This window comes from Theropithecus gelada, chromosome 14, assembly GCF_003255815.1.
Source record: "Theropithecus gelada isolate Dixy chromosome 14, Tgel_1.0, whole genome shotgun sequence".
In the NCBI taxonomy this organism is placed as follows: domain Eukaryota; kingdom Metazoa; phylum Chordata; class Mammalia; order Primates; family Cercopithecidae; genus Theropithecus; species Theropithecus gelada.
Genome location: NC_037682.1, coordinates 99,607,658 through 99,635,225, shown reverse-complemented (window position 1 = coordinate 99,635,225; position 27,568 = coordinate 99,607,658). Strand labels below are relative to the sequence as shown.

General features: G+C 43.7%; 1 protein-coding gene across 1 annotated transcript in view; it reads right to left on the bottom strand.

Annotated features, from left to right (window-relative positions):
* RAB39A (RAB39A, member RAS oncogene family) overlaps positions 1–25,730 on the bottom strand; it is a 35,132-nt gene extending 9,402 nt beyond the window's left edge. Inside the window, exon 1 of the mRNA XM_025357819.1 lies at positions 25,410–25,730. Coding sequence (XP_025213604.1) covers positions 25,410–25,636 — 227 coding nt within the window. The 5' untranslated portion in view covers positions 25,637–25,730. The remainder of the gene's footprint in view (positions 1–25,409) is intronic.
* Between the last annotated feature and the right edge of the window lie 1,838 nt (positions 25,731–27,568).

Below are 27,568 nucleotides of genomic sequence, written 5' to 3'. Positions count from 1 at the left end.
CCCCAAAAAAAAAAAAAAAAAAAAAAAAAAAAAAAAAAAAGCATGCTTTCTTTGTCATATACTATCATACTTTTGAAAAATAATTCTTGGCTTATAACTTGGCTTTGATAGAGACTAAATGCCTGATGGTGGAACACCAAGTGACTGTGCAATCTGAATGTCCATCATGAGCTGGGTGTTCTGATTCACCAGGCTGGAGCTTTATCACCAGAAAGAGGTCACATATATAGGAAGGAATATGGAGTGGGACCTGAATGGACCTGGAATAACAAAGTTCACAGACTCAGCACATCTATTCTTGCAGCACACTCTCAACTCATGGCCTTGTCTGGATTTCCCTATAATAATAGAGGAAAAAAAATTCAAGTCTGCCTTACAAATGGCTCTAAACAATATGCTAGCATCAGTAAGCCCCACTCAATGGAGAACTTGAAGGTCAGTGAAAAAGTTCCATTTGTGGAACCTCTAGTGCTACATCTCACTGTCTGCTTTTTCCAGAGGAAGAGATGGAGAGATGTAGGTAAAGATCCACACCAATTCATGAGCAGACATGAAGGGTTTGGCATGTTGGGTAAAAAACAAGATCGGGGGCTGGTAATTAGGAGGTTTGAGGAAGAGGTCTGTTGATGAGTCTAGAGTATGCGCATACTTGTATCTTATGTGAATGGCCACCAAAAGTCCCCTCCATGAAAAAATTTTCATAACCAATGGAACAAAATGTTCTGTCCTACAATTATCAATCAGTATTTTTATCCTACTTTGAACTCATGGTAGGGAGATGGAGGCTGTACCTGGGCTCAGTAGACTTAATCTTACCTAGGTTGGCCTGAACTGTTATTGCTTATTGCTTACCACCCAGTTTTCCAGCAGCTACTGACATCCTGAATATGGTACCATACTCTGGGGGACCATCATGGAGGGGACACAGATATGTCCTCATTGTAATATATTTAATCTGGATTTAGGCCATGCTAGTACCACCATCCATGAACATACAGAATGTCTTATACATAGTCATGCTATCCTACACATTGCCACAGATCAAGTAATTCACTTAACAGTGGTGGAGATAGGGAAATGGAATGACGCCATGGGATTCATTGATCACATCACACCACTATCACTTAGAGGCGTCTGGCCCTATAAAACTGTGAAATGGGTTATTAAGAGGTAGGTATGCCCATTTCCAGGAGATGACACCTTGTAAGATTTTAGCATAATCATTCAGGATGTCTATGTTCTAAATTAGTGAGCAAGATAGTAGGTGGTATTTTTTCCCCATAAACAGAAGCTGTGGTATGGGAAGCAAAGGGTGAAAATAGGGTGATGGTGCCTCTCACAATTCCACTTAATGAGTCACTAAATTTTTTTGTTGTATCTAATCCCTGTGACTCTGAACTTTGCTGATATAAAGGTTTTAGTATTCAAGGGAGAAATGCTTTCACTAGAAAACCCCGTGATGCTTCTACTGAATTAACAGCTGAAGCTGCCGACTGGCCATTTGGAGCTTCTTATGGCAGGGGGTGAGCAGGCAGAAAGGGGGCAACAGCATCATGGGGACCACACTGGCTTCCTGCAGTTCTTACTGCCCGGACTCCCGGGATCTTTTGATTCATTCCAAGCCTGGTTCTCCACCTTCCCATCAAGTCTCTGCACCTCAAACATGCTTCTACTAACTCCCTTTTCTGAATAAGGTTCTCAAGCTTGTTTTGTTGCAGGCAACCAAGGACCTGACCGATAGAGTCAACATCGACTTTGTAAGAAAAAAATGGTACAAAAAAGCTCACAAATCTCTTATATCTTTCAACATAGTTTTATAAGACTGAAGTTCAGTTTTTAAAAAAAACTCTAGTGAAGGACACATAGCATGAGATCTAGCCTCTTAACAATTTGTAAGTGTACAGTGAAGTGTACAGCATTGTTAATTATATGTGCCACGGTGTACGGTAGATCTTTAGAAATTTCTCATCTTGCATGACTAAAATCCTATCCCTAAGAACAGCAACTCCCCATTTCCCCAGCCCACAGCCTCCAAGAACCATCATTCCACTTTCTGCTTTTGTGAGTTTTGACTATTTTAGATACCTCATGTATAGGTGGAATCACACAGAATTTGTCCTCTGACTGGCTTGTTTTATTTTTTATTTTTACTTATTTTTTTGAGACAGAGTCTCGCTCTGTCGCCAGGCTGGAGTGCAATGGCGCGATCTCGGCTCACTGCAACATGCACCTCCCAGGTTCAAGTGATTCTCCTGCCTCAGCCTCCTGAGTAGCTGGGACTACAGGCACGCACCACCACGCCCAGCTAATTTTTTTGTAGTTTTAGTAGAGATGGGGTTTCATCATATTGGCCAGGATGGTCTTGATCTCTTGACCTCATGATCTGCCCGCCTCAGCCTCCCAAAGTGCTGGGATTACAGGCGTGAGTCACAGCACCTGGTCTTTTTTATTTTTATTTTTGAGACGGAGTTTCACTCTTGTTGCTCAGGCTGGAATGCAATAGCGCGGTCTCAGTTTACTGCAACCTCCACCTCCTGGGTTCAAGTGATCCTCCTGCCTCAGCCTCCCAAGCAGCTGGGATTACAGGCATGCGCCACTGTATCCAGCTAATTTCTGTATTTTTTGTAGAGACGGAGTTTCACCATGTTGGCCAGGCTGGTCTCAAACTCTTGACCTCAGGTGATCTGCCCACCTCGGCTTCCCAAAGTGCTGGGATTATAGGCATGAGCCACCATGCCCAGCCTGACTGGCTTATTTTACTTAGCACAGTGTCCTCAAGGTCCATCCATGTTGTAGCCTATGACAGAATTTCCTTCTACTCAATGGAATAATGTTCCATTGTATGTATATGCCATACTTGCTTTATTCATCCACAAGGTTCATTCTCACACATATTTGCTTTAGCATAATGAGACAAAGTGGTTGCTTTGTTTATATAAACATTTTTAACTGCTTGATTTTCCTCTATTTAATTATTTTTCCTAAAATAATAAATAGAGAAGGGATTATTTGACAGCACTGGAGTTTGCATACATTTACAAAGAATTACTTAATATATGATTAATGCAATCAAGTGTGAATTATACGTTGGGGAATTTGGAATTTTACACAAATGACATGATTGCTGAGGTTCTAAAAAATGTAAATGATATCTCAGAGTAAACAGTTGTCTAGTTTCCTAAAAGGCACTGAAGATAAGATGCTGTTGTTAAATGAAGGACAAAACTCCAGAGGCCCTGGACTGCTCAAGATTATTTTTAGTAGATGCCAGGCACAGTGGCTCACACCTATAATCCCAGTGCTTTGGGAGTCCGAGGTGGGAGGATAGCTTGAACTCAGGAGTCCAAGTTTGCAGTGAACTATGACTGCGCCCCTGCACTTCAGCATGGGTGACACATTGAGACCCTATCTCAAAAAAAAAAAAAAAAAAAAAAAAAAATCTGAAAATGGCAACATTATATAGATCTTATGTGTTATTACCATGAACTTTGTTGGATATGCACAGGCCTCTTTAAAAAGCAACAAAATAGTAAGCACTTGCTGACTTACTTAGGTAAAATGAACCAGATGTTTCTACCCTGGAAATGCCCTTCTTGTGGCTTTGCCAATTGTAAAATAGGCATTTAGAGGACAAAAGTACTTTGATGCCAGAGTCTCTTGGCATCAAGTAGCCTGTGAATGCATTAGCCTTGTGGGTGCCTGTTTTTCAGCATGACATTACATTCCTACTGCCCTTCTGGGAACAGTCGTTGTGTTGATGCTTTATTTTATTTGCTTCACTTGCCTTGTGGCCCTCAGCACTGTTTTCAAGAGGCTAAAACACAAGCCTCCCTACTCCTTTGATTATTATTGACTCTAACAGTCCCTGCTCTCGTCTAAGATTCTGAAACTTGGCACTTGTAACTTAGAATATTCTTTCTTCATACAAACAATCTTAAGATTCTTTTTCTTTGTGTAATTCCAGGGTCTTTCCATCAAAAATCAAGTCTGTGGTTGTAGAGGCCATATATATACTGACAAGACGTAATGGGTCATATTTCCCCTTTGAATATATGAATCAATTCCCCTATGGCTACCTTTTATTTTTCTTTCATGACAGATAATCATTTTATGATAGTGATGCTTTCTTACTGTCCCTAGGACTCTCTGTTCAGCATTTACACTCTGTTTTCCTCTGTAGCAATTAATACATTCTGATATCCTATATAAATTTTACAGTTTATTTGGTTATAACCCAATTAGAAGATAAGCTCTATGAGAGCAAGGATTTTGTCTTTTTTTATTTTTTATTTTGAGACAGAGTCTTGCTCTGTGGCCCAGTCTGGAGTGCAGTGGTATGATCTTGGCTCACCGCAACCTTTGCCTCCCAGGCTCAACTGATCCTCCCACTTCAGCATCCCAGGAGCTGGGATTATAGGCGCCTGCCACCTTGCCTAGCTAATTTTTGTATTTTTTTGTAGAAACGAAGTTTCGCCATGTTGCCCAGGCTGGTCTTGAACTCCGAGCTCAAGTGATCTGCCCGCCTTGGCCTCCCAAAGTGCTGGGATTACAGGCATGAGCCACCACGCCCAGTCTTTTTTTCTTTTTTAAATGTTGTATCCCTAGTGTTTAAAACTGAACTGGGCATGCATGAGTCCTACCAGTATTTGTAAATGAACAAATAAACAACTGAATACATTCATACCTCATTAGCTTGTGCCCAGGCAGCATTCAAATGCTGAGGAAATGGGAGAATAAAAGAGATATATAAAAAAAGTTTATTTCTTTTCAATACTTATAGTAGAGATTTATAAAGTCAAAAGGGGAGAAATGGGCTGAAAATTGCACACTCTATACACATATAGGTGAAATAATCCACATTTTCTAAAGAACTAATGCATTTAAATGGGTAGTAATTCAAATTGTACTTTGCAGTGGATTCTGGAAGGCAGAACAAGTTATGTGTGAAAATGGAAATAATTTATTTGGAAATTAATGAGAAATGTTTGTAGTTTCACTAATTGTCTTCAAGGTGTTAATGAAAGGATGCTTATTTTCTATTTGATATGGTACCAGAAAGTGTATAAAAGACTTCGGCACTTATTCCAGTGCTTTCTGGTATCCTTTTGCAGAACAATAATGAGACAATGACCAGCTTCTCAAGATTATTTTATATTCCATATAACACAGTGGATTATGTGATCTAACATAACGAAAGGATATGTTTTCTTGGGTTGTAATTCTCCCACCATTTCTATGACTGCTGTTTGTTTCCATATGACTTTTTCTATATGGCTTTGTTTCATATGGTTTCATGTATCTTTCTACATCCTGGAATTTGTAACTGATGTGAATCCTTTCCTCATTTCATTTTACTTCTGAAATTATTCAGCTTTTATTTTCAAGTCATTTACACTCATTCTGTTCATTCTTTTGTCTATTTTTTTTTTTTTTTTAGATGGAGTCTCGCTCTGTCACCAGGCTGGAGTATAGTGACACGATCTCAGCTCACTGCAACCTCCACCTCCCAGGTTCAAGCAATTCTCCTGCCTCAGTCTCCTGAGTAGCTGGGATTACAGGCACGTGCCACCACACCCAGCTAATTTTTGTATTTCTTTGTAGAGATGGAGTTTCACCATGTTGCCCAGGCTAGTCTCAAACTCCTGGGCTCAAGCAATTGGCCTGCCTCGGCCTCCCAAAGTGCTAGGATTACAGGCGTGAGCCATCGGCCTGGCCCCAAATTCTTTAATGTTCTTCCTATTGAGAATTGGGTTGTTTGTTACTGTAGCATAACCTGGCCCATCTTGACTAATATGCAAGATAATTAACTGGAAGGAAAAGTTGTGCAGGAAAGGAAAAGAAAGTCATAGCGTATTCCAGGGCTCAACAATGAAAAGTATCTACATGGTCAGAGTAACCTAAGTGCTAAGAAATGACCTTACTAAAATTATGGTGTAACAATATTGACAAGTTGGGGGAATGGGAAAAGTGAGGATATATGGTAAGTGTACAGATAACATAAAAACACAAACTTTAGCTGGGCACAGTGGCTCATGCCTATAATCCCAGCACTTTGGGAGGCTGAGGCAGGAGGATCATGAGGTCAAGAGATCAAGACCATCCTGGCCAACATGTAGTCCCAGCTACCTGTAGTCCCACCTACTTGGGAGGCTGAGGTGGGAAAATCACCTGAGCCCGGAAAGGTTGAGGCTGCAGTGAGCTGAGATCACACCACTGCACTCCGGCCTGGGGGATGGGCAACAGACTGAGAATCCCTTTAGGCTGGGGGTGGTGGGTGTGGGGGGCGGTGCGGGGTGAAGGCTGTGCTTTAAAACCACCACATGCAACTTCTGCTCAAATCCCCTGGCCAGAACTACTCACATGACTCTGCCTAAGTGCAATAGAGAGGGGAAATATAATCCTCCCATGTGTCCAGAAAAAAAAGAAGCATTAGCTATGAATGAACACTAAATGTCCCTACCACATCGTCTTTTTCTTATTTTCTGCTTTTTGCTAAATTTTCCATGTACTTCTCAATAATTCAATCTCAAACTCTGCCAGTTGCCTTATTGTAAGAAGTTTATTTCCATTAGCTTTTCTATCAATTTCATCTTCCTGAGGTCTCTCCTACAACCTTCTGCCCTGCTCCAATCTGGCATGGCTGTCCTTGGTATCTGCAGCACATATGTGATCCTAAGATCTCCCTTCACCATCTTCCTGGGGAGTCCCCTTGCCTTTCTTCAGAGGTGGAGCTGTTCCTTGTACCCCATGTCCTCTTTACCCCTGGTTTACTTGTGTGTGTGAATGTGTGTGTGTAGCACATCTTCAAGTAGCTTCCTTAAAAAAAGTTGCATGAGGTAATATTTTGAAATCTTGCATATTGATTTATTCTGCTCTCACAGTTGAGTGATAATATGGCAAGACAGAGAATTCACTCAGATTTTTATTCTTTTTTTTTTTTTTCCAGTTGATGCTATTTCTTTCTCAAAAATTTGAAGTCATTTCTCCACTGCCTTTCAGTTTCCACTGTTGTTTTTGGAAAGTCTCAAGCCAATCTGATTCCGGATCGATCTTTTTTTTAATGTGTCCTGTTTTTTCTCCCTGGAAGTTTGTAGGAACTTCTCTGTGGTTCCAGTGCTCTGAAATTTCCTAATGACTGCCTTAGTGTTTCTACTTTCATCTATTGTGTTGGGCCATTCTAATCTGAAAACTCAGGTCCCTACATTTTAGAAAACTTTCTTGAATTGCTTTACTAATTCTTTCTCTCCTCTGTTTTTTCTCTTCTAACTTTCCAGAATGCCTAATATTTGCATATTAAACTTTTTGGATTATAGTCCTTTATTGTTTTTTAAAAAAAATCATCTTGGTGGGGTGCAGTGGCTCATGCCTATAATCCCAGCACGTTGGGAGGCCGGGCCAAGGTGGGTGGATCACGAGGTCAGGAGATCAAGACCCTCTTGGCTAACATGGTGAAACCCCGTCTCTACTAAAAAAAATTACAAAAAATTAGCCAGGCGTGGTGGTGGGTGCCTGTAATCCCAGCTACTCGGGAGGCTGAAGCAGGAGAATGACGTGGGCCTGGGAGGAGGAGTTTGCAGTGAGCTGAGATGGCGCCACTGCACTCCAGCCTGCATGACAGAGCAAGACTCCATCTCAAAAAAAAAAAATACACACACACACACACACACACACACACACACACACACACACACATATAGTATGCTGTTCCTTTATGGTTGCAATTTTTTCCTTATTATCTCTTAGAGAAAATTAAGGACAGGTTTTGTTTTTGTATTTTAACATTCTCATTTTCCCTTATTAAGTTTCTGTTTCTCCAGTTGCTGTTTCCTGTTTATTTGTTTGTTTTGGTCCCTAGGTTTCACATTACAAATTTCCTAATATTTCTTGTCATCTTTCATGAAGACTAAATGCTTCACTGTAAGATGATCATGCTGGACCATTTAATTCAGCAAACTCAGATGTTGGTATCTTTAATTCTTTCCTTTTGGCTTGGTCAGAATCCCCAGAAATAATTTTACCAAGGTTTTGCTTGAAGGGTGAAGGCTTGACTGCCAGCACTTTGAGGAGCTGAGTGGGGAAAGGGGGCTAGACAGTTTTAGCATCCAACATGACAATATTCACTTAAAGCCTTTACTTTCAATAAGGAACCCCAACCTCAAAATGCCTGGTGCTTCCAGCCAAAGACCCTATTTTTGATTCTTTTCAAAGAATAAGTTTCCAGTTTTTTTGCCAATGTGGTTGGCGGGGGAGAGAAAATTGTTTGATATATGGAATGGGGGAAGAAATGGCAGAATCCCATCCTTCTTAAATAGACTGACACTCAATGATCCTTATTTTAGTACTGCCACTTCCAGAAGTATCTGGTGCCACCATTTCCCAAGTCTTTGGAGGGAGGGATTCAGGAGTATACATCGGGTTGGGTTTTAGATTTTTTTTTTTTACCATTAGCTCAGAAATCAGTTTTCTTGAATCTGCGAATTCATTTACCATTCCCCATTTGCTTTCCTGCTTCCAAAATTTTGTTGCTCTTGGCTCCTACCTGTTTTCCTTGTTCAAGGATTTATGGTTGGAAAAAATACTATTGTCATTTTAGTAAGGTTTCAGGAAAAAAAAAGCTAAAATAGACACAGATGTTCCATCCGCTATCTTCACAAGAACCCCCCTCCTTTTTTTTTTGTAGAGATGGGGTTTTGCTGTATTGCCAGGCGGTCTTGAACTCATGAGCTCAGGTGATCTGCTGACCTCAGTCTCCCAGAATGCTGGGATTACAGGCATGAGCCACCATGGCTGGCTGGCTTCTTTTTTTTTTTTTTTTTTTGAGATGGAGTCTTACTCTGTCACCCAGGCTGGATTGTAGTGGGACAATCTCGGCTCACTGCAACCTCCGCCCCCTGGGGTTCAAGCTATTCTCCTGCCTCAGCCTCCCAAGTAGCTGGGATTACAGGCACCTGCCACCACGCCTGGCTAATTTTTGTATTTTTAGTAGAGATGCCGTTTCACCATCTTGGCCAGACTGGTCTTGAACTCCTTACCTTGTGATCCACCCGCCTCAGCCTCCCAAAGTGCTGGGATTACAGGTGTGAGCCACCATGCCTGGCCTGGCTGGCTTCTTTTTCTATTGTTATTGTTTCCTACTGTCCTCTTACTACTGATAAATCCAGCACGTCCCAGAATCAAGCATCACCTCCTTTGGGATACATCCCCTGAAACTGGTCATCACCCTAGGCACAGATGACAATTCCTCCTCCTGTTCTGTCACTGAAACTTAATTAAGTACTCACCAGCTCTTTCTGCAATTGTTTGATTATTTTCTTTCTGGCCTGGTGCGGTGGCTCATGCCTGTAATCCCAGCACTTTGGGAGGCCGAGGCGGGCAGATCATGAGGTCAGGAGTTTGAGACCAGCCTGGCTAACACAGTGAAACCCTGTTTCTACTAAAAATACAAAAGTTAGCCAGGCGTGGTGGCATGCGCCTGTAATCCCAGCTACTTGGGAGGCTGAGGCAGGAGAATCTGGGAGGTGGAGGTTGCCTTGAGCTGAGATTATTTTCTTTCTTTGCTATAAGTCTGTGAGAAAGACGTCTGACTAGTCTCCAGTATCTATTAACAGAACTCCAAGAGTTTTAGCTGACACATAGCAACCCATCGAGAGACTATATTCCCCAGCTTCTCTTGCAGCTAATTGTGGTGGCCATGACACTAAATTTGGATCAACGGGATATAAGAAGGATTGTATGCAGTCTGACATTCATCTACATGAAGAAGTCAATTGCCCACACTTCCTCTTTTTCCTTCCTGCTTGCTAAGAAATGAAAATGACCAGAGAACCCTAGAAACTGATGTTGAGGCAGAGCCCCCTGATTATCCAGGACCGCTCATTCTGAACTACTACTTTTTTCTTTTTTTTTTGAGATGGAGTCTCTGTTACCCAGGATGGAGTGCAGTAGCATGATCTCAGCTCACTGCAACCTCTGCCTCCTGAGTTCAAGCAATTCTCCTGCCTTAGTCTCCCAAGTAGCTGGGACTATAGGCAACTGCCACCATGTCCAGCTAATTTTTGTATTTTTAGTAGAGACAGGGTTTCACTATGTTGGCCAGGCTGGTCTCAAACTCCTGACCTCAAGTAATCCACCCGCCTGAGCCTCCCAAAGGGCTGGGATTACAGGCATGAGCCACCGCACCCAGCCTCTGGACTACTATTATAAGAGAGAAATAAAGCTCTACCTTATTTAAGTTGCCATATCTTGGCAGTCTATTATAACAGTGTAGCCTGGATTCTACCCAGTACAGAGACTGTATGGACCTTGAATGTGAGATTATAACTTATTTATTTTATCTTTAGTGCCTGGCATATATTTAAGGTAAATAAACGCATGGATTTCCACAAGTAAATCCTTGTCTTGATTAATTTCATCTTCTCCAGGAAAAAAAAAATGGGACAGCAGTTAAGGTTTGGAAAGTTATTTCATAGTACTTATGAAGCTTTAGGACATCACATTCAGTATGTGCCCAGCTTTGCCTAATACCCAGCACTTCTTATCTAACAAGGCTAACCATTTCACAGAAGTTTATCCACTTCAGTGTTAAAGTTCATTGCTGTTACTAAGTGTAGCAGTGTAGTCACTGAGTATTGCACAGAGGGGAGGGTTATTTGTTACTGATGCCACGGGTGTTTGCTGACAGTTATCTGTATTGCTACTATTGTGTAAAGCTATTTCTCCTTTTGTTTTCAGAATATAGCAATAAAATAATGGTTTGGGTGAACATAATAATTAACTTGGGTGGATGGGAAGTTGAGTTGTATGCAAACCAAAATACTTCTCAGGACAGAAATCATACAAAATTCTAGCTTGCCCTCTGGAGACATACACACACACACACACCCCACCCCCCCCCCCACACACCCATACATCATGCCATTAAAACTTGTTTCAACCATGACAAGAAGATGGGCATAGCAGAAAGAGCATTGAAAATGTTCAGAGAACTGGGTTATTGTGCAAACCAATAATAAACTATAAGTCCTTGGGCAAGTAACAGCCTCTATGGACATTAATTATATTATATAAGAAATGAGGCTGAGTGTTGGTGGCTCATGCTTGTAATCCCAAAAGGCCGAGGCAGGAGGATCGTTTGAAGCCAAGAGTTACAGCCTAGGCAACAAAACAAGACCCCATCTCTAAACAAGCAAACAAACAAACAAATAACAAAAATTAGCCCAGGAGTTCCAGGATGCAGTGAGCTATGATCATGCCACTGCACTTCAGCCTGAGTGACAGAGCAAGAACCCCTCTCAAAAAACAAATAAACCAAGAGACTATTGTTTTAGATTGTCTCTCTGCTCCTTCCCAGTCCGATGGCTGTAGTTACTTACCTATCAAAATGGCCAAAATGTTCACCACAGTGTGGTTGACCTCTGTAGTTTTCTCATGTGTCCTTTCTTCTTCACTTGGACTTTGTTTTCAATTTACCTCTTACTCTTTTTCCTCTCTTCCAAAAGTTCTCTGCTATACAATAATTATACTTTCTATTCCATTTTTGATTATCTTTTTAGCATCTACCCATCTGTTCTATCAAATGTCAGTCTTTTTTTTTTTTTTTTTTTTGAGATGGAATCTCTCTCCGTTGCCCAGGCTGCAGTGCAGCAGTGCGATCTCGGCTCGCTGCAACCTTCCCCTCCCAGGTTCAAGCAATTCTCCTGCCTCAGCTTCCTCAGTAGCTGGGATTACAGGTGTCTGCCCTCACACCCAGCTACTTTTTGTATTTTCAGTAGAGACAGGCTTTCACCACGCCAGGCTCGTCTCCAACTCCCGACCACAAGTGATCTGCCTGCCTCAGCCTCCCAAAGTGCTGGGATTATAGGCATGAGCCACTGCGACTGGCCCAAATCTGTCTTAAATTTCCCCTCCTATTAGCTTCATTAAATTTTGCTTTCTTAATGCCATTGCCTTTCTACAGTCTTTTATATCTAAGAAATCTAAAATTATGATCATTTGTCCATTTGCTCCTTTATCTTTCATCCAGATTTACTAGTGATTCTCATCGGAAGGCTTTGTGCTTAAAACAAGTGCTAATAGTTTATATGATCTGTGTAAAAATATGACAAGTGGCTAGAAGTCAGGCAAGAAGATAAATCTTTTAATTTTGAATGAGGGGACAAAAAGTAGGGACTCTCAAGAGCTATTAGATCTCTACCTAAAATATAGTAATCAAGTATTTAAAAAAGGAGAGTTGAGGAAATCATCCAGAAGCATCACTAACACATAGAGAATCAGATGAGAGAATAAACTGCAAAGGTCCTCAAATATATTCCTAAAATTTAATTGCCTACACTTTTTCTTTAAAGTATCAGTTCCTAACGTGTGTTTTGCAGAACACTAGTACTGCAAAACACTGTGTAATAGGACTGTGGGTTGGGAAACACCATATCTGCCTTGGGGGTTCACAATGTGTATTAGTAGATTAAAAGTCCTCTGAGAAGTCCTGCAATGACCCAGCATTTTCAAAACTATTTGATCAAGAAACCCTTTTCTCAAATTACATCTATTAATATCATGTTGAAAAATGCTACTGTAAAGAAGAATGATAGGCAATGCCTATAATTTGAGAACATATACTCTGTCTTCATAATGCCTTCTCTTATAGCTAGGAACTTCTTAGTATCTACCTAACTTAGGTAGATTGTGCGAGGTGGAATTTTTTTTTTTTTTCTGAGATGGAGTCTTGCTCTCTCGCCTGGCTAGAAGGCAGTGGCGCGATCTTGGCTCACTGCAACCTCTGCCTCCCGGGTTCGAGTGATTCTCCTTCCTCAGTCTCCTGAGTAGCTGGCATGATAGGCACTTGCCACCACGCCTGGCTAATTTTTTGTATCTTAGCAGAGACAGGGTTTCACCATGTTGGCCAGGATGGTCCCGATCTCCAGACCTTGTGATCCAACCACCTCGGCCTCCCAAAATGCTGGGATTACAGGCATGAGTTACTGAGCCCAGCCGAGGTGGTCATTTTTAAAGCAAACTTCCCTGAATCATATATTACCAGAATTGATTAACAGTTACTGACATTTAGAGGCAGATTTATTAGAATCATGAAGTATAAGCTTGTAGCAATTTTGCTTTAGAAATAATTAAAATAGGCGGGGCACGGTGGCTCACGCCTGTAATCCCAGTACTTTGGGAGGCTGAGGCAGACGGATCATTTGAGGTCAGGAGTTTAAGACCAGCCAGGCAAACATAGTGAAACCCCATCTCTATTAAAAATACAAAAATTAGCCAGGCGTGGTGGCGTGCGCCTGCAGTCCCAGCTACTCTGGAGGCTGAGGTAGTAGGATTGCTTGAACCGGGAGGCAGAGGTTGCAGTGAGCCGAGATCGTGCCACTGTACTAGAACCTAGGTGACAGAGTGTGACTCATCTAAAAAAAAAACTAATAATAATAATAATATTGCTTAAATTATATCTGATGATGTTCCCTGGTGTGTGTGTGTGTGTACCTCAGTATCACTTAAGGGGCTTACCTTTCTTTGCCACTGCTTGACAGAGCAGGCCAGAAGAAAGCAAATTCCCTCTAAATCAGTCAGGATACAAATAACTGGCTCTTTACAAATTAAAATAAATATTTTTGGACAATTTCAAGAAATTCCTCTTCAAACTTTTAAGTCACGTTGCTATGGAAGGTAAATTATCAAAAAATCATTGCATGCTAGCCAAATTGACTGACAACGCCTGGAAATTTCCTGTCTCTCGGACTGAGTAAAGCACTTTTCTTCCCACAAATCTTCACTGCAGTGCTCCATGGACTCACAACCATATCTCTAACTTTTTCTAGCCCTTGTTTTCAAAGCTCAACATGAAGCCAGTGAGTCAGAATAGGTGGTCACTGCTGTGGCATGATGAGAGAAAATGCCAACACCCATCGGCCACATATGAATACTTCTGCAACAGGGAAATGTTATTTCGAGATGAAATAAATACTCTAGGCAGGTCTGTCATTACATTCTTTTCTTTTCTTTTCTTTTCTTTTCTTTTCTTTTTTTTTTTTTTGAGATGGAGTCTCGCTGTGTTGCCCAGGCTGGAATGCAGTGGTGCGATCTCGGCTCACTGCAAGCTCCGCCTCCTGGGTTCATGCCATTCTCCTGCCTCAGTCTCCAGCTGGGACTACAGGCACCTGCCACCACGCCCGGCTAATTTTTTTTTTTTTTTTTTGGTATTTTTAGTAGAGACGGGGTTTCACCGTGTTAGCCAGGATGGTCTCGATCTCCTGACCTTGTGATCTGCCCGCCTCGGCCTCCCAAAGTGCTGGGATTACAGGCATGAGCCACCACTGCCGGCCACATTATTTTCAACTATTAATAATTTTGTATGTCTTGGTTGTTCAGCTACTTCTCTCTCTCTCTCTCTTTTTTTTTTTTTGACAGAGTCTCACTCTGCCGCCCAGGCTGGAGTACAGTGGCACCATCTTGGCTCACTGCAACCTCCACTTCCCGGGTTCAAGTGATTCCCCTGCATCAGCCTCCGAAGTAGCTGGGATTACAGGTGGACGCCACCATGCCTGGCTAACTTTTTTCTATTTTCAATTTCACCATGTTGGCCAGACTGGTCTTGAACTCCTGACCTCAGGCAATCTGCCTGCCTCGGCCTCCCAAAGTGCCGGGATTATAGGCATGAATCACCCATGTCCAGCCACTTCTCTCTCTTAAGCTAAGATAGAACATTAAGGAATGGGGCTGGGCTTGGTGATTCATGCCTGTAATCCGAGTACTTTGGGAGGCCGAGGTGGGTGGATTGCTTGAGCTCGGGTGTTTGAGATCAGCCTAGGCAACACAGCGAGATCCCATCTCTACCAAAAATACAAAAAAAAAAAAAAATAGCCAGGTGTGGTGGTGTGTATCTGTGGTCCTAGCTACTTGGGAGGCTGAGGAGGAAGAATCAGTTGAGCCTGGGAGGCAGAGGCTGCAGTGTGTTGGGGGTTGGGGGAAACAACATTAAGAAATGGCTTTTCAACTGAGATGTAGGGAGAGTAAAAGGGGAGGATAAGTCAAGGTTTTACTATCCAAAAACATAAAGAAAGGTGGGAAGGTCCCACATGCCCCAGGAGTGAGCTTTACCTATTTTACAATTTTGCCTGTGGCTGGCCCAGGGCCCTCAGACATTTGGTGTACAATATTTAGTTTACTTCAGGGTGTATTAATCACCTACACAGACTAATGCAACACTGAGGTTGTGGCTATATACATGCTAAACCAATTAATTTATTGGAGAAGAAAAGAAAGAAAAATAATCACAGGTTTTCAAATGTCTGGCTAGTTTCTAGACTAAACTGATGATACAACCACACAAAATGTTCTGAGTGCTCTGAGTAGACACTGAAAATAATCTTTTTCTCCTTTTTTTTTTTTGGGACAGGGCCTCTCTCTGTTGCCCAGGCTGGAGTGCAGTGGCGCAGTCATGCCTCACTGCAGCCTTGGCCTTCAGGACTCAAGCGATACTCTTACCTCAGACTCCCAAGTAGCTGGGATTACAGGGGCACACCACCATGCCCGCCTAATTTTTTTATTTTTTTGTACAGACGAGGTCTCACTATGTTGCCCAGACTGGTCTCAGACTCCTGGGCTTAAGAGATCCACTCGCTTTGGCCTCTCAAAGTGTTGGGATTACAGGCATGAGCCACTGTGCCCAAAAATGTCTGGCTACGCAGATTATCTTTTGGCACTCTGGTGCACTTGTTAGAAATGATGCTGTCTCATTCTTTTTCTTTTCTTTTTTTTTTTTTTTTGAGACGGAGTCTTGCTCTGTTGCTCAGATTGTAGTGCAGTGGCGTGATCTCGGCTCACTGCAACCTGCCCCTTCTGGGTTCAAGCAATTCTCCTGCCTCTGCCTCTCGAATAGCTGGGATTACAGGTGTGCCCCATGCCCAGCTAATTTTTGTAGTTTTAGTAGAGACGGGGTTTCACCATGTTGACCAGGCTGGTCTCGAACTCCTGACCTCAGGTGATCTGCCCGGCTCGGCCTCCCAAAGTGCTGGGATGACAGGTGTGAGCCACCACGCCCGGCCATCTCATTCTCATATACCATTTTACTCTCAAACACCATAAAATAGACACTTTGGAGGTGACTGCTCATTTTCCTTGTCTGTGAATTTCTCTTTCCAAAAAAGGGGACCTGTACAGATACATTTACATTATCTGACCCATAATACCTACTTAGCATATTTATGTTATAATACATTTGTATTATATGTATGTGTAACTCAATAACCTGACTGCAGGGGAGCTGATTCACTAGCTAGATAAGTAGTCAATGAGATATTTTTTCTTTCAAGAGTTTGAATAAGAGGCTCAGAGACTGAAAGTTGAGAGCCAACAGAGTTGGAGAATGGAAATAGACTAGAGGGGAAGTCCACAAACTCTTGTTTTAAAATTTCCCATACTTCCTAGCCGGGCATGGTAGCAGGTGCTTGTAATCCCAGCTACTCGAGAGGCTGAGGCAGGAGAATCACTTGAACACAGGAGGCAGGGCTTGCAGTGAGCCGAGATTGCGCCACTGCACTCCAGCCTGGGCGACAGAGCAAGACTCTGTCTCAAAAAAAAAAAAATAATAATAATAATAATAATTCTGTACTTCCAAAAACCTGGATGTTCAGTGAGCTTTTGCTTTCATGAAATCTGTATCGTTTATAATTTGCATAATTTATTCCCTATTACTTAAACTAATTTGGGCCAGGTGCAGTGGTTCATGGCTATAATCCCAACACTTTGGGAGACCAAGGAGGGAGGATCACTTGAAGCAAGAAGTTCAAAACCAGCCTGGGCAATATAGTGAGACCCTGTCTCTACAAATTTTTTTTTTTTTTTTTTTTTAATTAGCTGGGTGCCGTAGCATGTGCTTGTAGTCCTAGCTACTCAGGAGGCTAAGGTAAGAGGATCACTGGAGCCGAAGAGTTTGAGCTGCAGTGAGCTGTGATTGTGCCACTGCACTTCAGCCTGGGCCACACAGCAAAATTGTCTCTAAAAAATAAATAAATAAACGAATTTGGCTAGATTTCTACTACTTACTACACAATTTTAACTAAGACATTATATTACCTGATAACACAATTATAGCTTACCTTTCTATTAATAACTTGGAACTACAGTAGACTGCAGTGATTATGGTAATCTCTGCTCTGTTACCTATGCAATTATGAACCCACCAATCATTTTCTTCTTTTTTTTTTTTTTTTTTTTTTTTGAGATGGAGTCTCACTCTGTCACCCAGGCTGGAGAGCAGTGGCGCAATCTCAGCTCACTGCAACCTTGCAAGCTCCACCTTCTGGGTTCAAGGGATTTTCCTGCCTCAGCGTCCAAGTAGTGGGGATTATAGGCATGCACCACCATGCCCAGCTAATTTTTTTTTTGTATTTTTAGTAGAGATGGGGTTTCACCATGTTGGCCAGACTGGTACCAATCATTTTCTACTGAAGGAACAAAAAATCGTTTTCTGTTGAAGGCCATGAACCACAGTGAGGGAGCTGAGAATCAAATGAGAGCCTTTTTAAAAAGAAACAAAACCAAAAACAACTAATTTAGTTTAGAGATTTAAAAAAGTATCTTAGGAAGAAATTTAAAATGTTAGTATTGCTTGCTTTTAAGATTAAGAACAGAGTACATAAATGAAATCACTTTGAAACATTAACTTTATATGGATGTTTTGAAGAGGCAGAAGAGAAAACAGACACATGCGGGAGCCAGGGGGAGAAAAGAAGATAAGCTACTGGGATAAGGGAAGATGAGCTAAAAGGAAATGGAAGAGTAAGAGACACATTAAAATAAAAATGAGGGGGAGGAACAGAGGATGAGAGTAAACTATGAGTATGGAGAGATGAGGAAAGGGGTAAAGAAAAAATAAAAATAAGCTGGAGGAGGGCTAATGTCAGAGGCGTTCGAACCAGAGTGACTCATTTTGAGCGAGGGCTAGGAAAACGATGCCGTGGCCAGGTGCAGTGGCTCGTGCCTGTAATCCCAGCACTTTGGGAGGCTGAGGTGGGCGGGTCACTTGAGGTCAGGAATTCCAGACCAGCCTGGCCAACATGGTGAAACCCTGTCTCTTCTAAAAATACAAAAACTAGCTGAGTATGGTGGCACACACCTGTAATCTCAGCTACTTGGGAGACTGAGGCAGGAGAATTGCTTGAATCCAGGAGGCAGAGGTTGCAGTAAGCCAGGATGATACCACTGCACTCCAGCCTGGGTAACAGCGAAACTGTCTCAAAAAAAAAAAAAAAAAAAAAAAAAAAAAGAGGCCGGGACTTGCTCGGCTGCATTCCCAGAAAGTTAGGCATTCCTAGCCTCTAGATGTTTGTGGCTAAGGGAATAAATTAATAATGTTTGCTAAACAGACCCAGACTTGGGAGTGTCCAGATATTCCAATATCTGGAGAACAAAGGCATTCCTAATTTTGCTTTAAAGATAATAATATCGATTCTTGCAAAATATAGTAATTAAGAAAATTAATCCTTTATCACAAACCCTTGTAGCAGAGGATATCTCCTCATATATACACAAGCATTGTACCTAGGGTGGATGCGTTCCTCCTCCTACTTTCAGGCACGTCCTACTCTGTCTATGTAGTAGCTGTTCTTTTACCACTTTACTTTCTTAATAAACTTGTTTTTATTTTGCACTGCAGACTCGCCCTGAATTCCTTCTTGTGCGAGATCCAAGAACCCTCTCTTGGGGTCTGGATTGGGACCCCTTTCCTGTAACAGTAAGACACCTGGCAAGGAGAATGATACATAGCATAAGAGGAGCTAGGTTAAAAAACATGGAGAGGCAGGCAGAGGCCGGGTAGATTTAGCGGTAATAGTTAGGGGTCGCTCCCAATTTTGTGGGGGAAGGGGAAGGGAGAGGAGGGAGGCTGTTTTTTTTTGAGACGAAGTCTCGCTCTTGTTCCCCAGACTGGAGTGCAATGGCATATTCTTGGCTCACTGCAACCTCCGCCTCCCAGGTTCAAGCGATGCTCCTGCCTCAGCCTCCCGAGTAGCTGGGATTACAGGCGCCTGCCACCACACCTGGCTAATTTTTGTATTTTTAGTAGAGATGGAGTTTCACCATGTTGGCCAGGCTTGTCTCGAACTCCTGACCTCAGGTGATCCACCCACCTCAGTCTCCCAAAGTGCTGGGATTACAGGTGTGAGCCCCCATGCCCGGCCTGAGGCTGTCTCTTATAGCACTTACTGTTTACAGCCCTTAACTAAGTTAATTAATTGGTTAAGTTTGTCTGTAGGTCTTCTATTGCTACAAACCTCAAGTATTTAGTGGTTCTGCTCAAAGAATATGCTAAGGCAACTTATCAAGGGAGCTATTCCCAAATTATACTCCTTAGAGCACCGGTTATCATAGATTTTCTTTTTCTTCTTTTTAGAGACAGGGTCTAGCTCTGTCACCCAGGCTGGAGTACAGTGGCATGATCATAGCTCACTGAACCTCGACCTCCTGGGCTCAAACCACCTTCCTGCTTCGGGCTCCTGAGCAGCTGGGGCTGCAGGTCCATGCCACCATGCCCAGTTAATTAAAAAAAATTTTTTTTTGGTTAGAGACAGAGTCTTGATATGTTCTCTATGCTGGACTTGAACTCCTGGCCTCAAGTGATCCTCCTGCCTCAGCTTCCCAAAGTGTTGGGATTACAGACGTTGAGTCACCGCACCCAGCCTAGATTTTCATATTTTAAAAATAGCCTCTAAAATAAGTTGGGAAATACTAGGTTAATCAAAGTTAAACAGGTTTCTTTGCTGCAGTACTTCTTTGAGCCTTTCATATGAATTTTAAGAGAGTGCCATATGGAATACAGGGATTTCCAAACTTACTTGATCACAGAATGCATCTTTTAAAAAGAATCACAGGCTGGGTGTGGTGGCTTACGCTTGCAATCTCAGCACTTTGGGAGGCTGAGGCTGGTGGATCACTTGAGGTCAGGAGTTCGAGACCAGCCTGGCCAACATGGTGAACCCTCGTCTCTACTAAAAGTACAAAAATTAGTTGAGCATCGTGGTGGGCACCTGTAATCCCAGCTACTCAGGAGGCTGAGGCAGGAGAACCGCTTGAACCTGGGAGGCAGAGGTTGCAGTAAGCCGAGATTGTGCCATTGCACTCCAGCCTAGGTGACAAGAGCAAGACTCCGTCTCAAAAAAAACAAAACAAAACAAAATAAAAAAGAATTACAGGTGAGGCACAGTAGCTCATGCCTGTAATCCCAGCACTTTGGGAAGCCGAGGCGGGCAGATCACTTGAGACCAGGAGTTTGAGACCAGCTTGATGAAACCCCCATCTCTACTAAAAATACAAAAATTGGCCGGGTGCCGTGGCGCGTGCCTGTGATCCTAGCTACTCGGGAGGCTGAGGGAAGAGAATCGCTTGAACCTGGGAGGCGGGGGTTGCAGTGAGCCGAGATCGTTCCACTGCACTCCAGCCTCAGGTGACAAAGTGAGACTCCATCTCAAAAGAAAGAAAAATGTATATATATAATCACAGGAATGAGTTTTCTGCAGAGCACTCCTTGAGAACACTGCACGAGGAGGACATTAACACTCCAAAGGCCAGGCAACGTCAGATAAAAGGCCAAACCTGGTTCAAAGCCTAGAGGTTTCCTATTCCTATAGCTAACATCGCTATGTATTTATCTCATATTATAGTCATATAACTTTAAATGCTTTTTATGGGAAAAGTTCAAAATTTCTATTCTTACCTTTAATGCTCTCCGTACACCTAGCTCTTCCAATATATTTATCCTTATTAACACTATATTAAATAATATTCTCGTTTCCTCTACTGCTAACCTAATCCCAGCACTTTGGGAGGCTGAGGTAAGAAGATCACATGAGCCCAGCAGCTGGAGACCAGCCCGTCCACCATGGTGAAACCCCATCTCCACTAAAATTACAAAAAGTAGCTGGGTGTGGTGGCACACACCTGTAGTCCTAGCTACTCGGGAAACTGAGGCATAATAATTGCTTGAACCTGGGAGGCATAGGTTGCAGTGAGCTGAGATCTGGCCACTACACCCAGCCTGGATGACAGAGCAAGATTGTCTCGAAAAACAAAAGAAAACCAAAAATTATAAAAACATGATTACTAGCTTCCCTCAACATCCACAATGCCAAAGGCATCTTTCCTACATCCTAGGCACATAGTGGCCCAGTCTAAGTGTCTCCTTGTAACTAAGTTCTCCCCAGTCAATTGAGAGCCGAAAGAATCTATACCGTGTTGGCCTTGCTTGCTTAAAAGAAACTTTGCTTGGTTTAGAGCTGCTCTTTCTTCTTCCCCTGACACACAGTGTGCTTACAACCCAGCTTTGCTCCCGTAGATGATGGTAACATCCTAGGCATGGCAGAAAATGAAGGGAGAAGGAACCTAATGATGGCCTGGTGCAGAACCACTCCACCAACTGGGACCACTCTATACACAAGAGAAAAATAAACTTTCATCTTTAATGAAGGCACTGTTATTCTAAATTTCCTTAATATACAAATCTACAGATATGCTCACATATACATTCCTTTTCTAAACCTTTTTCACTTTGATTTTGTCCCTTTTTATTTCAGGCAAGTAGTTATCCTCTATTCTCATGTTACTCTGAACATTGAAAACTAAGGCTGGCCAGGCGCGGTGGTTCAGGCTTGAAATCCCAGCATTTTGGGAGGCTGAGGTAGGTGGATTGCTTCAGCCCAGGAGTTTCAGACCAACCTGGGCAACACGGCCAAACCTTGTCTCCACAAAAAAACATACAACAATTAGCTGGGTGTGGTGGCGTGTGCCTGTAGTCCCAACCACTTGGGAGGCTGAGGCAGGAGAATTGCTTGAGCCTGGGAGGTGTAGGTTGCAGTGAGCCAACATTGTGCCACTGCATTCCAGCCTGAGTGACAGACCCTGTTTTTTAAAAAAAAAAAGAAACAAAGAAAGAAAACAAAGGCTAATCATGATCATAATCATAAACTCACTATCCTATTGTTCTGTAACACATTTACTATGCTCTCAAGCTACCTCATGAGCTGTCTAAGTAGGTTCCTTTTTGTAGGTTTATATCCAATCACCAATAAACCTTCAAATATGACATTTCCCACAAATTCTTCATGATATGATTATGACTAATGACAGGAATACATCTTCATGATATACAGTACCTTTCTACAAAATAAAATATGCAACGGTATCTATTATTCAAAATTAGAATCTGTAATTTCTTGACGAAAGATACAGAATGATTTAATAGTAATTGTTTTAAATGCAATCTTATGGAAAACATTCTGGTAAATGAGAGAAAAGCAAGTATTTGGAGGTAGCTACTGAAATATGTATGTATTTACAAACAGAACTCTGGTAAAGAGCCAAACAAAATAAAGTATGGCTCACTGTCAGTAAACATTCCCTAAATGTCGTTGCATTATAATGCGAGAGTTACTGTTGGGTTTTAATAATGTATATAAAATGAATTATTATTTACATTCTTCTTCAAGGCATTAAAAAACAATCATTTAGGCCAGGCAAGGTGGCTCACATGCCTGAAATCTCAGCACTTTGGGAGGCTGAGGCGGGTGGATCACCTGGGGTCGGGAGTTCAAGACCAGCCTGACCAACATGGGGAAACTCCTGTCTCTATTAAAAATACAAAATAAGCCGGGTGTGGTGGTGCACACCTGTAATCCCAGCTATCCAGGAGGCTAAGGCAGGAGAATTGCTGGAACCTGGGAGGCGGAGTTTGCAGTGAGCCAAGATCGCGCCATTGCACTCCAGCCTGGGCAACAAGAGCGAAACTCCGTCTCAAAAAAAAAAAAGAAAAGAAAAAAAGTTAAAAAACAATCATCTATATCATCTATTTAGCATACAGGTCTTTAAAGTCTAACAAATTAATTATCCTTTAATTTCTTGTCAATAAGTTGACCTACTTTTTTTTTTTTTTTTTTTTTTTGAGACCAAGTCTGGCTCTGTCACCCAGGCTGGAGTGCAGCGGCATGATCTCGGCTCACTGCAAACTCTGCCTCCCAGGTTCAAGCGATTCTCCTTCCTCGGCCTCCTGAGTAGCCGGGATTACAGGCGCACATCACCATGCCCAGCTAATTTTTGTATTTTTGGTACAGACGAGGTTTCACCTTCTTGGCCAGGCTGGTCTCGAACTCTTGACCTTGTGATCCACCAGCCGTGGTCTCCCAAAGTGTTGGAATTACAGACGTGAGCCACCCTACCCAGCCAAGTTGAGCTTTTTTTTTTTTTTTTTTTTTTTTTTTTTTTTTTTTGAGCTCCAGACAAGTCCATAGGGTGTCTCAGAAGGATCTCAAATATACGAAGGCCAAAACACTAAATTCATCTCTTTTACTCTCCAACCTGTTCCTTCTTNTTTTTTTTTTTTTTTTGAGACAGAGTCTCGCTCTGTCGCCCAGGCTGGAGTGCAGTGGCCGGATCTCAGCTCACTGCAAGCTCCGCCTCCCGGGTTTACGCCATTCTCCTGCCTCAGCCTCCCGAGTAGCTGGAACTACAGGCGCCCGCCACCTCGCCCGGCTAGTTTTTTGTATTTTTTAGTAGAGACGGGGTTTCACCGTGTTAGCCAGGATGGTCTCGATCTCCTGACCTCGTGATCCGCCCGTCTCGGCCTCCCAAAGTGCTGGGATTATTACAGGTTTGAGCCACCGCGCCCGGCCAGTTGAGCTACTTTTAAGGAAATAATTAAACACCAAGATTTTACTACCCACGTTTCTTGTAGTTGCAACTCAAAGTAGCTGTTAGAAGTTTAAGACATAAAGGTTTATATTGTATTCACTTCAGAGGGTGGGTCGAGAGCTAACAGTAAATGCTTTTATTCTGAGCCTGATGTATTGCAAAGTTTACCTCTGATTGAGATCACATGTCAAGGAATTGGCAATCAACTTTAGAATGGTAAAACTGGAAGGAATGTTAGAGATCATAATGACTTTCATTTTACAGATGAGGAATCAAACCTTTGAAAAAGTATTTTAATAAAAGGAGGCTTCTTGAAAAGGAAAAACATTTTTCATGGAATTCTAAATGTTGTACAAATCCAATCAATAATCTTTTAACACCTCTCTGAAGGGCTGGCCTTACCATCTTTCCACTTCACACACAGGAAAACTAAGGTATAAGCAAGCTAAGCAGTTCACTCATTATCTCTATGAATCAGCATCATTGCTGGGAACGGAAGCCAAAACTTTGAATGTTGGACCATTCCCACAGATGTAGGCTGATCTCATTCGCAGTGATGCTGGCTGGGGGCGAGGGGAAGCCATGTTTGGGAAGTCCCCTCATGGAACACTGCATTTCACAGAGTACTTGCTGACTAATGCAAAATGCTTCCTTAAATGAGTTCCAATGGATAATGCAGTCTTTAAGAAACAAAACAGTGCAACATGATTTCACCATCTTCCTCTAAAACGAAGTGCCTTTGAATCCTAGACATTTAAAATTTGCTTTAAACCTGCTTCCATCTCAAATATTCAGGAAACGCATATAATTTTATTTACTTTTTATTTACACGAGTCGCCTTTGTGAAGCCCTTCATGTCCCCAGTGAATATTTAGGAGGAGACTATTCATTTGGCTCCCTCCTTCTGTCTTTAGAAATATTATCACCCTGGAACGTTAAGTACTGATCATAAGCAAAATAAAAGTTCCTGGCAAATCTCAATATATGTCTTTTTCCCACCGAACATTACAAACTTCTAAAGACAACTCAACCCTTCACACACACACACCCTCTGCCGTGCCAGTGTCCCTGATGTTGCATCTAGTTAACCTACAAGACCCATTCCCACGGGTCATGACCCAGTATTTCTGATGACCACATTCAGTGCTGTGAGGTGCCCAAACCATTACCGCATACACCTCTCTGTGAACCATGCCCAGTGAGCTCATGCAGGAACCTGGCTTGGAGCGCTCCTTGCAAAAGGATCCATCACGAATCTGGGAACCCTCCCTCTCGGTTCTCCCCGGCCACACAGCGTAGGAGCCGCTGGGTTAGGGCAGGAAAAGGGGCGCCTGCTTGGAGGAGGGTGGTCGGGTCAGGCTGTGCGCAGCCAGGGAAGCCGAGTTTGGGGAGAAGGCAGCCGGGGAGTCGAAGGGGATCAAAATACCCACAGGGGCAGAAAGATTTGGGGAAGAGGGGGCGGCGAGGAAGACCCCAGTTCAGGCGGGAAAGGAAAGATGGAAAGGGGGCGCAGGAAATGGGCGCCAAAGAAAGAAGTGAGAAATTGCGGAGGAGGAAGTCGTCCCTGGAAGAGGAGGGGCAAAGGGGAAGCGAGAATGGAGTGTTTGCACTTTCGAGAGGGAAGGGCCAGAGCCTCCCTCGACCAGGGCCGGCGGGGCGGGCGCCTGGGGAAGAGGCGTCCGGGCGGGCCGAGGGGGCGGCGCGGTGCCCGAGGTCCCCGGGGTCCCTACCTGAACCGCTCCTGTCCCGCCGTGTCCCAGAGCTGCAGCTTGATCCTCTTGCCCGGCTCGATCTCCAGCAGGCGGGAGAAGAAGTCCACGCCGACGGTGGGGTCGCAGGCGGGGGAGCGCAGCCCGGGGAAGCGGCCCTGGGTGAAGCGGTGCAGGAGGCAGGACTTGCCCACGGTGGAGTCCCCGATCACGATGAGGCGGAACTGGTAGATCCAGATGGTCTCCATCGCTCACGTGCCCCGCTGGCTCCTGGGCAGCCCCACCCGCGGGGTAAGTTCGGCGGCGGGAACTGTCCCTTCAGCACCTCGCGGGCGCCGGCCCGCCGCCTTCCAGCATATTCCTGCGGCTGTGGCCGCCGCCTGGTGCCCGCCCTCTCGGGAGAGAGAGGCGGGGCCAGGCCCGGCTAGGGGCGGGGCCTCAGGACGGGGGCGGGGCGGGGGCGGTGGCGCGTGGGAGGGGTAAGCAGGTTTGCTGCCGCGAACTCCCGCCCCTGACCGGCTGCAAATCATTCTCCCTCAACGCTCACTGGGCACCGGGAGGAAAGTGGGCGCGGCGAGAAGACGTGACAGCAGCAACAACCAAGGAAAATGAAGCAAGGTCTCAACTCCGGGAGGGTCAGCCAATGAAAAGTGAGAGTCGTTTTTTTACAGGCGTCAGGGCGGGTTCGTCAGATTAGGGCTTTGATTTTGGAAGTCCCTGAGGCCATAACTTGGGTCACTGCTTTGCTTCCTCTTTTTTTTTTTTTTGTCCCCCGGTCTGGAGTGCAGTGGTGAGATCTCGGCTCATTGCAGCCTCAAGAGATCTGCCCACCTCAGCCTCCCAAGCAGCTGGGACCACAGGTGTGCGCCACCACACCTGGCTAATTTTTTCCTGGGTTAAAAAAAATTTTTTTTGTAGGCGTGGTCTCGCTATGTTGCTTAGGCTGGTCTCGAACTCCTGGGCTCAAGCAATCCATCCACCTCAGCCTCCTGAGTAGCTGGGACTACAGGCGGGGGCCACCACAACCCACTAATTTTTTAAACTTTTGTAGAGATGGGGACTTGCTGTGTTGCCCAGGCTGGTCTCAAACTCCTGACCACAAGCGATCCTCCTGGCTCGGCCTCCCAGTGCTGGGATTACAGGTATGAGCCACCGCACCCTGCTTTCTTGTCTTGATGAGAGCCACCTCCAAGGCTTTTTAAGGTGAAGGAGTTTTGGGCAGGATTGAAATAAATTTGCACAGCCAGTTCTGGATGCTTCTAGCAAGGGCTCTGGCTGTTGCTGCCTGCTCCCACTGTCTGTTCTTCACTGCTATGAGAAGAGTGAGAAACTCGAAGTATCATCCGCATACCCTCTGGGGCCCTCCAACCCTGGGGACAGTGGCAAGAGAAAAAAAAAGCAGGGGAAATGTTGAGATGCTCATGAAAGTTTCAGCTCTCCTTAGTCTCCATTGTTTAAGTCAGAAGGCGAACAGGTGGTTTCTTAGCTCATGTCTGATCAATGATGTAAGCAAACAAAGCAGAACTTAAAAATCTGGTGAGATCTTACTACTTTCTTGTGCCTTTCCTCAAACTGAGTAATAGTGATGTCAAGGTTTATCTTTAAAAAGTTAAACAGTTTAAAAGTGTGTATTTAGGCCGAGCGCGGTGGCTCACGCCTGTAATCCCAGCGCTTTGGGAGGTTGAGGTGGGCGGATCGCCTGAGGTCAGGAGTTCGAGACCAGCCTGGCCAACATGGCGAAACCTCGTCTTTATTAAAACTACAAAACTGGCCGGGCGCAGTGGTTCACGCCTGTGATCCCAGCACTTTGGGAAGCCGAGGTGTGTGGATCACGAGGTCAGGAGTTCAAGACCAGCCTGGCCAAGATGGTGAAACCTCGTCTCTACTAAAAATACAAAAATTAGCCGGGCGCGGTGGCAGGCCCCTGTAATCCCAGCTACTTGGGAGGCTGAGACAGAAGAATCGCTTGAACCTAGGGTGCAGAGGTTGCAATGAGCTGAGATCGCGCCACTGCACTCCAGCCTGGGCGACAAAGCATGACTACCCGTCTCAAAAAAAAAAACAACAAAAAAAAAAAAACAAAGAAAAAAAGAAAGCTACAAAAAGTAGCCAGGCATAGTGGCACATGCCTGTAACCCCAGGTATTTGGGAGGCTGAGGCGGGATAATCGCTTGAACCCG